This window comes from Zootoca vivipara, chromosome 1 (genome assembly GCF_965207765.1).
Source record: "Zootoca vivipara chromosome 1, rZooViv2.hap1.1, whole genome shotgun sequence".
In the NCBI taxonomy this organism is placed as follows: domain Eukaryota; kingdom Metazoa; phylum Chordata; class Lepidosauria; order Squamata; family Lacertidae; genus Zootoca; species Zootoca vivipara.
The window spans coordinates 44,945,944-44,959,967 of record NC_142582.1 but is presented as its reverse complement, the minus strand read 5'-3'; the positions used below and the strand labels follow the sequence as shown (position 1 = coordinate 44,959,967).

The following is a 14,024-nucleotide window of genomic DNA, read 5'->3' as shown; positions in this document are numbered from 1 at the left end:
GTATTATTCCCAACGCTCCCATTTGCACAACAGAAACCTGATTGCACAACAGGACTTCTGTTATATTTTCTCCTCCTTCCGTAGCAGATTTGGGGAGGAAGAAGGGGGGCTGCGGGGGGAAGACATGCGTTGGATCTCACCCATTATGGTTCATTAACACAAGTGTGTATATGAGAGATCTTGCAAAGGCTGCTGGCTGTGTGAATGGGTCTTAAGGAACTGCCTCCGAAATTGCCTGCCCATGCACTAAGTATAGAAGGGAAGAAAGAGAAGCTTGAGGTCTTTTCACTCGAGTGTGTGCTCTACTGTTGTTGTTTTTTAATACTGAAGAAATTCAATTAGCATATTGCTGGGGAGGGGACACTGTCAAAATGTAATTCTCTAAACCAGCAGAAGTAATACAGCACTAGTTTGTTTGTGAACCACTTTTCTTTGCTTCTGTATTTCTCTAATACTGGGCCCACAAGTTCTTCTTAAATAAAAAGGTGCTTCTGGAAACGCAGGCATTGCATAATCCGAAGTGCCCTCTCCGATTGCATGGAGCCCGGACAGCCCTGTGGTTTTCCATGGATCTGAGGGTGAAGAAACAATCACTGAGACGGCTAGAGTGCCGGTGGCGAATAACTCATTCTGAATCTGACCGGACATGGGTTAGAGCTCAATGTCGAGCCTACCAAGTGGCGGTAGCGACAGCAAAGAAGACTTTCTTCACCGCCTCTATTGCATCTGCAGAAAATACCAGCAGGAGACTTTTTCAGGTGGTTCGCAGTTTTGTAGAACCACCTTCTCCATCAGGCCACAGTACGGGCCACATGATCTCCTGCAACGATTTTGCAAAAAAAATTGCAGATAAAGTCGCTCAGATTCGGGAAGAGGTAGACTCCACCGTGGGAGCAGGGCCAGGGCGGGGGAGTGCTAGAGGTCTGTCTAGTCAAGTTGCGTGGGATCAATTCCAATCTGTTACCTCCGAGGATGTAGACAGGCTGCTTGGACGAGTGAAACCAGCCACCTGTCTCCTTGATCCTTGCCCATCCTGGCTTATAAAAGGTAGCCGGGAAGGGCTGGGCGATGGGCTTTGCGGGTTGGTGAATGCTTCTCTCCATGAAGGAGCCTTCCCAGACCCGCTGAAAGAGGCGGTTATTAAACCGCTTCTTAAAAAACCATCTGTAGATGCGGCCAATATGGCCAACTATCGCCCAGTCTCAAATCTTCCATTCTTGGGCAAGGTGACTGAGCAAGTGGTTGCTGAACAACTCCAGGCACGCCTGGAAGAAGCGGACCATTTGGATCCCTTCCAGTCAGGATTCAGGCCTCATCATGGGACTGAAACTGCCCTGGTCACACTGGTTGATGATCTCCGGCAGGCTAGGGACAAAGGTGAGAGCTGTTTCCTAGTCCTGATGGATCTCTCAGCGGCTTTTGACACCATTGACCATAACATCCTTCTGGACCGTCTAGAGGGGTTGGGAGCTGGGGGCACTGTTATACAGTGGTTCCGCTCCTTCCTCCTGGGCCGTGTTCAGAAAGTGGTGGTGGGCGATGAGTGTTCAGACCCCTGGGCTCTCACTTGTGGGGTGCCTCAGGGTTCTGTCCTTTCCCTTATGCTTTTTAACATCTATATGCAGCAGCTGGGAGAGATCATCAGGGGGTTTGGGCTGGGTGTTCATCAGTATGCGGATGATACCCAGCTCTACCTCTCTTTCAAATCAGAACCAGTGAAGGCGGCGAAGGTCCTGTGTGAGTGCCTGGAGGCGGTTGGAGGATGGATGGCGGCTAACAGATTGAGGTTGAATCCTGACAAGACAGAAGTACTGTTTGTGGGGGACAGGAGGCGGGCAGATGTGGAGGACTCCCTGGTCCTGAATGGGGTAACTGTGCCCCTGAAGGACCAGGTGCGCAGCCTGGGAGTCATTTTGGACTCACAGCTGTCCATGGAGGCACAGATTAATTCTGTGTCCAGGGCAGCTGTCTATCAGCTCCATGCGCAGGCTGAGACCCTACCTGCCTGCAGACTGTCTCACCAGAGTGGTGCATGCTCTGGTTATCTCCCGCTTGGACTACTGCAATGCGCTCTACCTGGGGGTACCTTTGAAGGTGACTCAGAAACTACAACTAATCCAGAATGCGGCAGCTAGACTGGTGACTGGGAGCGGCCGCCGAGACCACATAACACCAGTCTTGAAAGATCTCCATTGGCTCCCAGTTCGTTTCCGAGCACAATTCAAAGTGTTGGTGCTGACCTTTAATTGCCCTAAATGGCCTCGGTCCAGTATACCTGAAGGAGCGTCTCCACCCCCATCGTTCTGCCCGGACACTGAGGTCCAGTACCGAGGGCCTTCTGGCGGTTCCCTCGTTGCAAAAAGTCAAGTTACAGGGAACCAGGCAGAGGGCCTTCTCGGTAGTGGTGCCCGCCCTGTGGAACACCCTCCCATCTGATGTCAAAGAGAACAACAACTACCAGACTTTTAGAAGACATCTGAAGGCAGCCCTGTTTAGGGAGGCTTTTAATGTTTAATAGATTTCTGTATTTTATTTTTCTGATGGAAGCCGCCCAGAGTGGCTGGGGAAACCCAGCCAGATGGTCGGGGTATAAATTAATAATAATAATAATAATAATAATAATAATAATAATAGGTCATTAGAGAGCCCTTCTGCAGAAACTGACCATGGTAAGGCTTTGTGCACTCTAGGTGTCATAACTACTTGGATGCTGCCAAATAAAATTAGACAGTCACAGTCTAACGCTGCCCCATTTGACTGCCGTGCAGACTAAACCAATTGAAAGGAACATCAATGGGTCGTAGTCTACAAATTAAACTGAGGAAATCAAAAAAATAATGATTGAAGTTATTGTAAGATTAGGTGCAGGAAAAGCAGTAACTGAATAAACAAATATACCCACAAAAGTTGACGCAGATTCAGTGGTGGCACTACTGACTCATGCTGACAAGAATTCCGGTGGAAGAATGCAACATGCAAACCAATCAAGAACACAGGAGGACACGTAGAAGCCGGCGTGGTGTTGTGGGTAGAGTGCTGGACAAGGATCCGGGAGACCAGTGTTTGAATCCCCGCCCCCCACTCAGACACAAAGCTTACTGTGTGGCCTTGGGGGAGTCACCAGTCTCAGCCTACCCTATCTCACAGGGCTGCTGTGAGGACATATATATGTACTAGTGTCTTCAGCCCGTTAAATAAACGGGCGCTAGAATGCATGCCGGCTCCTCGAACCGGTGCTCCGCGCAGCGCTGATCAGCGCCGACCCGGCAGGCCGCCAGATCAAGGAAGCGGCCTGCCGGGTCGGCACCCAGCAGCGCTGCACGAAGCACCCCGGCAAACAGCGCCCGCCGATCTTCGGCTGTCCCCCGATGCGCTACGGCTCGGGGAAGCAGGCAGGGAGACGCAACAGCCCGCAGCTTCCCGGGCTGTTGCGTCTCCCTGCCTGCTTCCCCAAACTAAAGCGCGCGGGGGACAGAGCCGAATTGCGGCGCGCGGGGGGGGGGGCTTTTCGCCGTTTGCCTTCCCCGAGCTAAGGGGGAGGCAAATGGCAAAAAGCCCCCGCCACGCCGCAATTCGGCTCCGGGACTGGCTTGGCGGTGGCGGGAAGAAGGGGAGGAATTCGCCGTTTGCCTCCCCCTTCACTCCGGGAAGTCAAACAGCGAAAAGCCCCCACCGCGCCGCACTTCGGCTTGGGGACTGGCTTGGCGGCGGTGGGAAAAAGAGGAGGAATTCCTCCTCTTCTTCCCGCCGCCGCCAAGCCAAAGCCGGCTTCCCTCGGCGCCCGCTGCCGCTTCGGCCGAGGAAGCGCCGTCCCATGCCGGAGGTGCGCGGCAAGGCTGCCGGGGGGAGCGCTTCTTTCCCTCGCCGCCTCGCTGCGCACCTCCAGCATGAGACTGGGCTTCGGAACGGCGGTTGGCGGAGCGACGGTTGGCCGTTGTCCCTCCGTCCAATCCCTGTGTCTCTGGGGTACATGCGCAGTACCCCAGGGACACACGGGACAACTGGACGCAGGGACAACTTGGACATTATTATATTATGTATATGTATACCACCTTGAGCTCCTTGGAGGAAAGGTGGGATACAAAGGTAATAATAATAATACCTAGGTATACTAAGATCACTTCAAACATAGAGTCATTCAGGGTATTCTCTGGAGAAAAACTAGTCTGTTTCATGCCAGAAATATGCTTCCTGCAGCCTTCAACATTCACAGGTCATATTTGTTTGTTTTAATTTTGCTCCCCCAGAATGTTAGGCAAAATTTAGCAGCTGGCTCAAATTTTTACATTGGTGGAACTTAGTGGCTGTTTTATCTTGGCACGATTTGCCACATACTCACTTATATCGATCCTCCTTTAAGCAACCTTTTCGCCACACTAAGCTTTAATAACCTAATCTTTACAAGAAAAAAGGAGGTGATTTCCCCTGATCTGCTCAGAATCCTAACAAATGTATATTAGAGATTAGAAAAGGTTGTATTCTGCAATATCATACCCATCGCACACCTACTAAATCAATGGGTTTTAAGTTAGTCCTAGACTCTGATGGAAATGGGATTACTCTGAGTATGACTTAGTGGAATGCAACCCAATAGGGCCGCCTTCCCTAGATTTCAGCTACTGTATTCTTTCCAGAGAAAAATATTTGTTCCTCATGCTGCACAGTCTGAGTTGTCTGGCTCACAGAATTCACAGAAGCCTTGCCGAAGAAAGTGACAGCCATCATGTCAAATAAAACACGGCCACTCCATAAACTGCTCAGGCGCCGTAGATGCCAAACCTATTTCATTTAGATAACGCTTTTGTAAACAATCACCTGTTTATTCCCCATGGGACAGTATATACCGTTTTCCAAACTGTTTCTCTGTAAGGCTGGAACTCCCTAAGAAACGCATTTATTTATTCTACTAAATCCTTACATAAATCACTCATCTCCTTTATGGGAAAGCAAATAAGCTTACCTAGAGATGCGTATGAACCCGGGGGCAAGGCTGCTGCTGAGCTGAAGGGGGCATCTGATCCAGAAGTGACTTTAGATTTGGCACTGGCTGCTGCATTCACATCAATGTCACTGCGAGAACGTTGGAGAGACCCTGATGCAGACACAGATTTTGCACTCACTGTAGAAGCTTTTGGGAGGGCGGGGGAGGGGGGAGAGAGATAAGCACCGCTAAAAATAAGGATACTCAAGAAGATCAGTTTAGCACAAGTCTTTTTATTCCTGCCAGGAGAAATGGGGATGCTAAGACTAAAGACTTTTCCCTATACCCAAAGAATAATTTTAGGCACAAAAATGCTCCAGTAAGTTTTATCCTAAGGATTATTTTATTCATAAAATGCAAAAGTACTATATGAACCTTCGCTTCGAAATAAAACTCTATGCTTTCACTATTTTAATGTGGTTTTAAATAAGCCTCGTGCTTTCTCTTTTTCGGCTTGGTTTTAAATTCAGCTGAAAATTGTTTTGTTCTGTCTCTGCTAAATAAAGTTTAATGTTGTTCTCTTGCTGACACACAGCAATAGAATACATGAAATGAAAACATACAATAACATACAGTACAGCAATTCAGCAATAAAATAGTAAGTCAGTAAAAACACCCAGAAATCAATCAGTGATAAACTCCAGCCATAAAATACAACTCACAAACACAAAACAAGCAATCTGTTCAGTGCTCTTCCAAAATTCACCCTCTTAAAAACAAAACAAAAAACAAAGGACTGAGAGGCATAATAACACTGTAATTCTTGTGGTTGCTATTACAGTCATACCTCAGGTTGAATACGCTGCGGGTTGCGTACTTTCGGGTTAAGAACCGTGCAGACCTGGAAGTGTTTACTTCCAGGTTCCGCCACGCACGCATGCGCAGAAGCGTTCTGAATGCTTCACATGTGTGCAGAAGTGCTCTATCGGTGCTTCGCACGTGCATGGAAGCACCGTACGCGGTGCGTACTTTTCGGGGTGCAAACAGCACCCCGAAACGGATTGAGTACGCAACCCGAGGTACCACTGTATAAGACGTGTTCTTATTTAACAAATAAACTGTGTTAAAATCAAACTTTTTATATCTTTAAAATTAATGTGTCATACCAAATTAAAGAAAACATATTTGTGCTCTTTATCCAGCTTCCTCCTCTCCCTTCCTATTTGGCAAAAAAAAGATCTCCCTCACATTCTGTCAGAGAAACAGCAACATGATTATGGCCCTTTCAAGGATCAATCGGGTACTCTTTTGCCGGTGTTGCGTTAACTATTCTGTATGTAATCTCAGCTACTGAGGTCCTTCCAACACAGACCATATGTGCATTAACCAGAAGCTCATCAAAAATCTAAGGCTCTAATACAGCCTTCCCCGAAGTGGCGGCCATTGTTTTGGACTACAAATCCCTTAAGCCCCAGTCAGTGATCAGGGGTGATGAGGGCTGTAGTCGAAGAACATCCAGAGGGCCACAAGTTGGGGAAGGCTGGTCTAGATTGGTGGATCTTGGTTTCTCAGTTACATTAACCATCCATTCTCTGCTCTGTTTAAAATATAGGTTTTCCTACCTCCACTCAAATCTTTATTCTGAATTAAATCATACTGCTGCTCTGATGTAGCTTCTGTGAGAAGAAAATTTGACGGAGTAAGTTAATGCTACCTATATATTAGATTGCTGCTACAGCTTATTATTACTAAAAGAATAAGGCTTCTGCAGATATCCTTTGCCGTTTTGGATGGCTATTACAGGAATACTCAATTCCGTTTGAGGAAGTGTATTTGTGGGGAAGATATAGTTGAGGTTTCATCTCCCTATTTATTGGCAAGCCCTATTTTTAAGGACGTAGTTGACTAAAATTGCAACAACAAGACAACTGAATTCTCTTGGCAAACAGAAACAGGCACATAAATAAAAAGGTGGTGTCAATTGCTTTTGTTGCAATGACAATACATGATTAAAACATTTTTAGAAGAATGTGGAGGGTGTTAGCTATTGCATTTTAAAAAATATTTTGCTTGCAAATGATTGCAGTTTTCTTATGATGAGTGGTATAAATAAACTTAATAACTTACTATATCTAATGATGTTACTATATCTACTGTGTGTACTGTAGTGCACGTCCTGTACTGCCCAATCTACAACACATTCAAAATAAACTGAAGAAACCGTGGAAAACTCTGACAATTGTAATAACTCTGTCTAAAGGCTTTTCATTTATTCATCTGCCAGTTCTGAGCACCTGATATGAAGCTAGGAAAAGTTAGAAAGAAGACTTCAAGCCCTTCCAATCTCAAAAGAAACCAGTTTTGTGGACGGGATGGCAGGCATGAAGTACTGTTAGTTGCATCAGAAACCTATAGAGAATTACTCTCTGTATTCACAATGTCCCTGGGAGCCTGGTTGCTGGCATCCCTTAATACTTGCGGAATATGGAATCCAAAGATTTGTCTAGATCAGCCTTTGCCAACCCAGTGGCCCCCAGATGTTTTGGCCTATGACTCTCATCATCCCTGACTAATAGGCACATTGGCTAGACTGATAAGAGGTTGTAACCAAAATATCTGGAGAGCACTAGGTTTGTAAAGGATGACTTAGAAATTAATGCAAAATGTATCATGCCTGTCATAAATTCTCATATATTAGTGATTTGTTGCTGTCTGTCATAAGTAGCACTGAGGCCAATCTAACAAAGACATCCCAACTGATTTTAAGGAGCTTAATAAAGAAGGATATTTATCAAAAATAATGTCTGGCTCAAAATGCCTTCACGGATGAACATAATTCAAATATTTCGCCAAGTGTTGCTTCAAAGTTATTAAGTGAGAATTTACTCCTGCAGAACAAATATTGAGACTAATCTGCTCTCAGAGTTGTGTTGCCATTCATCCCAAAATGTTTTCCCACCTCGAAACTGCTTCATGAAAGGTAGCAACATTTCTGAGCAGCCGCTCCCATATTGAATTAAGCTAATACTATCTATTCTGTCTAGTAGCGCCTGACAAGGGTCGCTGAGCAGAACTGCTTCTTGTCGGCTTGACATAAGGAGCATTTGCAGGGAAGGTGGTGCTTCACCTTCCCCATACTGCCCCATTCCCCCTCCCACTTTAGACCCAGTCCTCTCATTTTCACCTCGCGATGTGGTGCTTCCAGTTGGACTTCTTTTGGCAGACAGCGGACGACTAAAAAGGAGGAGAAAGAATGGATTTAATAACAGGTTTTCTTTGAATCCACAAATGGCAACACTTCCAAAAATTGTTATCTCGGAGGCTTAGGAGGCTCCCCACCCCACCCACCCTGGCATTCATTTACAACAATGCATGCCTGCATTGTCCACAGATTCCAACAGATGAAGAACATCAACGTTAAAAAAGTGTTCTGCCCACCTTCCCTATTTATAGAAGGTTCCATCTCCCATGCTTTTTAACTTCTACAAGAAACTGCTGAGAGAGGTCATAGGAAGATCCAGGCCAAAGTGTCGCCTTGGGATTTTGTTTTCATCAGATCCCAGGTGTTGGTCCTCATCTTTAAAGCCCTGCACAACTGGGAGTGGAGCATTCCAAGGACCACCTTCTCTCACATGTTCCCTCCCACATGGTCCAATCCCACTCCAGCTTCCCTTGCAGAATAAAGCTCAGGAGGCAGGGCCTTTTAAACACCAGAATGCTCTCCTTAAGGAAGCTAAAATGGACTCAACGTTTCAATGATTCATTAAAACGTGGCATTTTAGGGAGCCGTTTGAGGTAGACTGGTGAACACTGGGATTTTTTCCCTGTCTGCTGTGATAAGAGGCAGATGCACACTGTTGGATTATGGTTTTGTTTGGAATAAATGCTATTAGTGTTCATCATTTGAATGTTTAACGTTTTACTGCAAGCAGCTTCATTATTTTTTTATTGAAGAAAAAAGCAGGGTAGAAAATTAAAAAATGAACAAACAAGCTAAATTGTGGGTTGCATGTGAAATCAGAACAATTAGATCAAGTTCCTACACATGACGCCAAGCGGCAATTCTCAGAACCCAGAAGCGGTACCAATTCAGCAAATGAAGCTGGATGTTTAAAAAGAAAATGGGGAAAGGTCACATTTTGTTATCATTAACACTGTGAGGGCTTACTTGAGACTCTCCTGGGAGCTAGAAGAGGAGCGGTCAGACTGAGGCAAGGACACTATGCTGTCAGAGTTCTTCAAGTCAGACTGCAGGGCTTTCTGGTATGAGGACTCCAACGAGTTGAACAGATGCTCTGCTTCTCGACTAAAATGACTGTGGAAGCCCCAGTAACACCTGAGGATAAAATTTCAAACCAATCACTGAACACGCCATTAGCACAGCAGAACTTTAGCCCCAGAGAAGCTGCTCTGTTGAAATTCCAGCCAAAATTTAAAATAGCAGTGGTGGTGAGGAATCAACTTATGAAACCAAAACCAGCATATGTACATCCATTTATTTCCACATAAATTATTTAGGCCTCCACACATTGGTCTGGTTCATACGTTACACTTTACACCACCGTTAGAAGCAAACTGTGCTTTATTGTGGTCAAGATGCATGCTGCTCACAAGTTTTTCCTCTGGTCTTCCCCCACTGCTGTTGGAAAACAAGGCAGAGCCTGGCTTGTCGCAACATCTGAATCAGGGCTGATGGTTCGCTCCTCAAAAACAAATTGTGAGCGGTAAGCGGTAAGAACAAGCCTTGGCTTCTGCTTGTAGTTTGTTTGCAGCAAAACAAACCATGGGCCCAGATTTGGACAACATGAGAAACCGGGCAGCCACAGAACTAGGGGAGGACGACAGCAACAACAACGTATGAGCATCGTGCATCTTCTTCACATTTAAACCACAGTTAGCTTTTCACACTAGTTCTAATGTTTCTGGCAGGAAAAGAAATTAGCAGGGAAATGAGAATAAAGATTCAGGGATAACTGCATCTCCTGCTGCAAAATGAGAATATATCTCAATGGGGAGTACACGGTGCCGGATTTATGTATAAGCTAAAGAAGCCATAGCTTAGGGCCCCACTCTCTTGGGGGGTCCCCCCCCAAAAAAAACAAAGAAAAATAACAGTGGATGTACATTTCCAAAATATAAGATAAAAAAAAATAAAAATAAAACCTACATACAGTTAAAGGTAAAGGCAAAGGTAAAGGTCCAGTCCTGGATGACTAGAGCTTAATAATTATTTCACTATTAATATACTTCTTCTTAATTGTATTTCACTATTAATATACTTCTTCTTAATTGTATTTCAGTTCAACAATTACTTTGATAAAATACATATTTTGTTATGTGCAAATGGCTTTAGATATCTATTAGGTCCATAAATTACCATATGGCATATATTCAACACAAAAAAACAGTGACAATTTGTTGCCGACAAAGGACAGCTGGACATATAAAGGGCCCCATTACCTTCAGTAGCTTAGGGCCTCATCAAACCTAAATCCGGCCCTGGGAGTACAACACACACTAACAGCCTACCACTTTGTCACTACACTGGGATAAACCATTGCAATTGGACTTTTCTTGCAGTTTCAGCTAAAGCAAGCAATAATCCATGAAGGTTGAGAAATCAAGCATTGATAAGGAAAAACTGAATTCTAGTGAAGTCCTCAAAAACATTGGGTGGCAAGAGAAAGGCATTACAAACTGCAATTTTGAAAATACCAGCAAGCCTTAGAATGCAAATGTCTGACCTTTAAAGAACCACTGAGCAAACAGACCTTTAAAACTGACACAACCCCCTTGTGAAAATAGATGAATCTTCTGAACAACTTATACCAAAACAAGGCAAAGCTATTATTAACAATACAGTCCTCTAGCATGCCTACAGTAGTCTCTTTCTCTCCCTTTTGCGTGTGAGTTCCTGAAGGCATGATTCTGCCCCTCACTAGGTGAAGGTACCCCTGACTGTTAGGTCCAGGCGCAGGCGTCTCTGGGGTTACGGCGCTCATCTCGCTCTATAGGCCGAGGGAGCCGGCGTTTGTCCGCAGACAGCTTCCGGGTCACGTGGCCAACATGACTAAGCCGCTTCTGGTGAACCAGAGCATCGCACAGAAACGCCTCACTAAGCGACATCAAATTTCATGAAACTGCTGCAGACTTTAAAAGCCTTGAATTCAGCTGCATAGCACACAACAGACAATGTTCCTTGAAGGAATCAGCAATGGAGGGGAAAAGACACCCACTTACTTTCTGGCTTTTATCCGTGCTTCAGAGTCAGCATCGTGGATTCCCTTCTTTAGTGTTTCAGCCAATACTGATATGTGCCTGAGATTAGAAAACAACATCATTTACCAGCCCGGGGGGTGGGGTGAGAAATACACCAGCGCCACTGAACTTTGGGGCCATAAAAAGTTTGTCCATCTTGCCAGAACAAAAAACAGCATGCTTTGCTAAGCCCAGATTTCTACACAATATCCTTTTTGAGGATGTTGTTCCTTATTTGTGCCAGTCAGCTTTATTGCACTTGCCTCTCTTGTATTGAAAATGCCAAGAAACATTCTTCAGAGGTCAATCCTTAGTTACTTGGAAACCACAGAAGCATAAAAGTATAGAGATGCTAAAATGTGCATATGCACATTTGGGAATCAATAGGGTTTATTTGCTGGGGGGTGGGGGAGTGGAACAAACATCTCTGGCACCATAATCTATGTTGTATCGTGCTTGTGACACCAACTGGTTAAGATTATGTGACAGCACAAAACGTTCAGGGATCAAAGCTATCAAAACAATTTGGTGGTCCAGTCTGCACACAACAGGAGTAACTGTGTGAGCTCCCACAGAGCAGATCACACTTGCTTCGCTCCTTCATCTGTTCTGGTTCTGTGCTGAGCTAAGCCACAGTTTAGCATGTAATCCAAAATGGGGTCGTGATTTAGGTTTGCCCTGTGGATCATGGTTTGCCTTAGAAAAGTACATCACAAGCCTGGATTTGGACAGTGTGTGTGAAACCAAACCATGACTTAGCTAAGTGAAAGCACAGCGGCAGAACAACCAGAGGAGCAACATACTGATCATGATCTCCTTTCCAGGAGCCTGAATGTTTGCTCATTTGCATTAAGTCATAGTTTGGCTTAATGTTACATGGGAATGAGGCTGAGTCTAATGTGCAACTTCTGTGAGGAAAAGGGAAGTGGTCAGTTTGGTTGAGGTTAAAACATCACAAAACCCCCAGAGACAGATTTGGGTGATGTAGGATTTGACAAGGAGCCATTGAAATATCCTTTGCAGTGAGGAGAATACAGCCATAAGTGATGGGAAATATAGGCCTAACTGACTTATTCTTTTCCATGCATTTCATTCTCCTTCTTCACCGAGATAGGGTGAATTGAGACGTACTATATTCAGTTGTAAGCATGGCATCTCCCAGGCAATCTGTTCTCCTTTTCATTTCAGATGTGCAATATCAAATTTACCTAAATTAACTCTCAACCCAGCATGCAGAGAACTAAGGAAGGCACATTAGGATTCTTCCCCTTCCTTGAAAAGTGGAGCTCTCCTGCCACAAGGAATTAGGCAGCAGAAGACTAAGATTTGCCTAAAGTTCCCAGAGACAGATACATATTCTGTCAGCACAATACAATATATGCAAGCTGTCTCATCTCCTTAGGGACTATTTTAAGGCTAAGAAGTGTGGATGCTGTCTCAATGACTTTGCTGAAAACTGCAACATCTTTTTAGCTATTGTGACAATCTCCTTATGCTCTGTACCCCTGCAAATTCTTATAATTCAGCTCTCATCTATATACCCGTTAGCTGCAAACGTTTTGAAAAGGATAAGCTATTACATAAGTAACACAGTTCTCTGGCAACCAAATTCCCCTCTGCCCTGGGCGTGTCTACCTTTTGCTGCTAAGCATAAAACACTCATGAACTATTTTCAGCTTCTGAATATGGTCAAAGAAAAATCTTCTTTGTAACCAAGCTGGCTTGGAAATCTTTAAATATTACACTACTCAGCAGTTTTACCTTACAGTGATCCTATAGGCCTGGTGCTAGCACGCACTCTGGTTAAATTTGATTTCCTCTACTCCCTTGTTTCCCTCTCCTCTTTTGTTTATTTAGAATATTTTACTGTGCTCCTCAGCCAAAAATGCTTCCTGAGCAGCTTACGTAAGATAAGTAAATACACACCTAGTCTGCAGATTTACAATGCAAAAAATACAACACAAGCAGAGAGAAAAAGGAATAAAGAGGGAAGGGGAAAGCAAGCAAACTCAGGCACCAATCCCTAAAGTGCAGTTCTTTTAAGGACCAGCTGGAATGGAACAGTTGAAGGAGAGTTCCACTAAATGGAACTGGTCTTCCAACAGAGCTGAAGGAGTGGCCCTGCTTCCCATCAATCCCTCTGCTGCAGCCTGATGGAATAGCTGCTGTCACATGATACCTGCAGGACTAAGGAGCCCAATGGAGCCCATTGGGAGATTGCCTACTCCTCCCAATACTCCTCCCAAATGTTGCCAAGTCTATCAGAGAATTCCCTCCCTACAAAAAAAAAAGGTTAGAGGGAAGCAGGCTTCCTCTATTACAGTACACACATCTTACCTTTCTAGGGAGTGTGTTTGCCATTCTTGTAAAAGTAAATATAAAAATTCAAAACAGCGCCTAAGGTATGAACAAATATGAGAAATGACTATTAGGTTATCCTTATAAATATACATACCACACTAAACTTCATAACTGCCTAACCCAAGGTCACTAAAAGTCACATCTACCGAAGAATATATGCTTCTGGAAAATACTTAGGCTTTTGCAAATTTCTGAGCAATGCAAGTTCTGTAGTTGTGATGCAGTCACTGTAATATTCTGTGTGCCTATCACTGTGAGGTTGGATTTCATTTTTAGGTGGGTCCCTCTGGCTGGTCCTAGAATGCGGAAGGTTCTCCTTTTGCCTTGGAAGCACATTTTTGTATGTTTCGACCAAAGTCTTGGGCTCATAGAACAAAAATCACACGCAAAATTTCATACAGTGATGAAGTGAGGATCGTGCCCCTTGTTGGGATCAACTAGCATTTCAAATGCAGACAGTGTTTAGGATTAGGAAAAGGGAAAT

At 44.6% G+C, this 14,024-nt stretch overlaps 1 protein-coding gene across 2 annotated transcripts in view; it reads right to left on the bottom strand.

Moving 5' to 3' along the window:
• Window positions 1-14,024, bottom strand: part of CLASP1 (cytoplasmic linker associated protein 1) — a 165,220-nt gene that overhangs the window by 68,188 nt on the left and 83,008 nt on the right. For both annotated transcript variants that reach the window (XM_088652464.1, XM_035128806.3), the window contains exons 15-19: window positions 13,517-13,576; window positions 11,162-11,239; window positions 9,090-9,257; window positions 8,106-8,155; window positions 4,961-5,128 (exon numbers count right to left, since the gene is read on the bottom strand). In XM_088652464.1, the coding sequence (XP_088508590.1) occupies window positions 4,961-5,128; window positions 8,106-8,155; window positions 9,090-9,257; window positions 11,162-11,239; window positions 13,517-13,576 (524 nt within the window). The remainder of the gene's footprint in view (window positions 1-4,960; window positions 5,129-8,105; window positions 8,156-9,089; window positions 9,258-11,161; window positions 11,240-13,516; window positions 13,577-14,024) is intronic.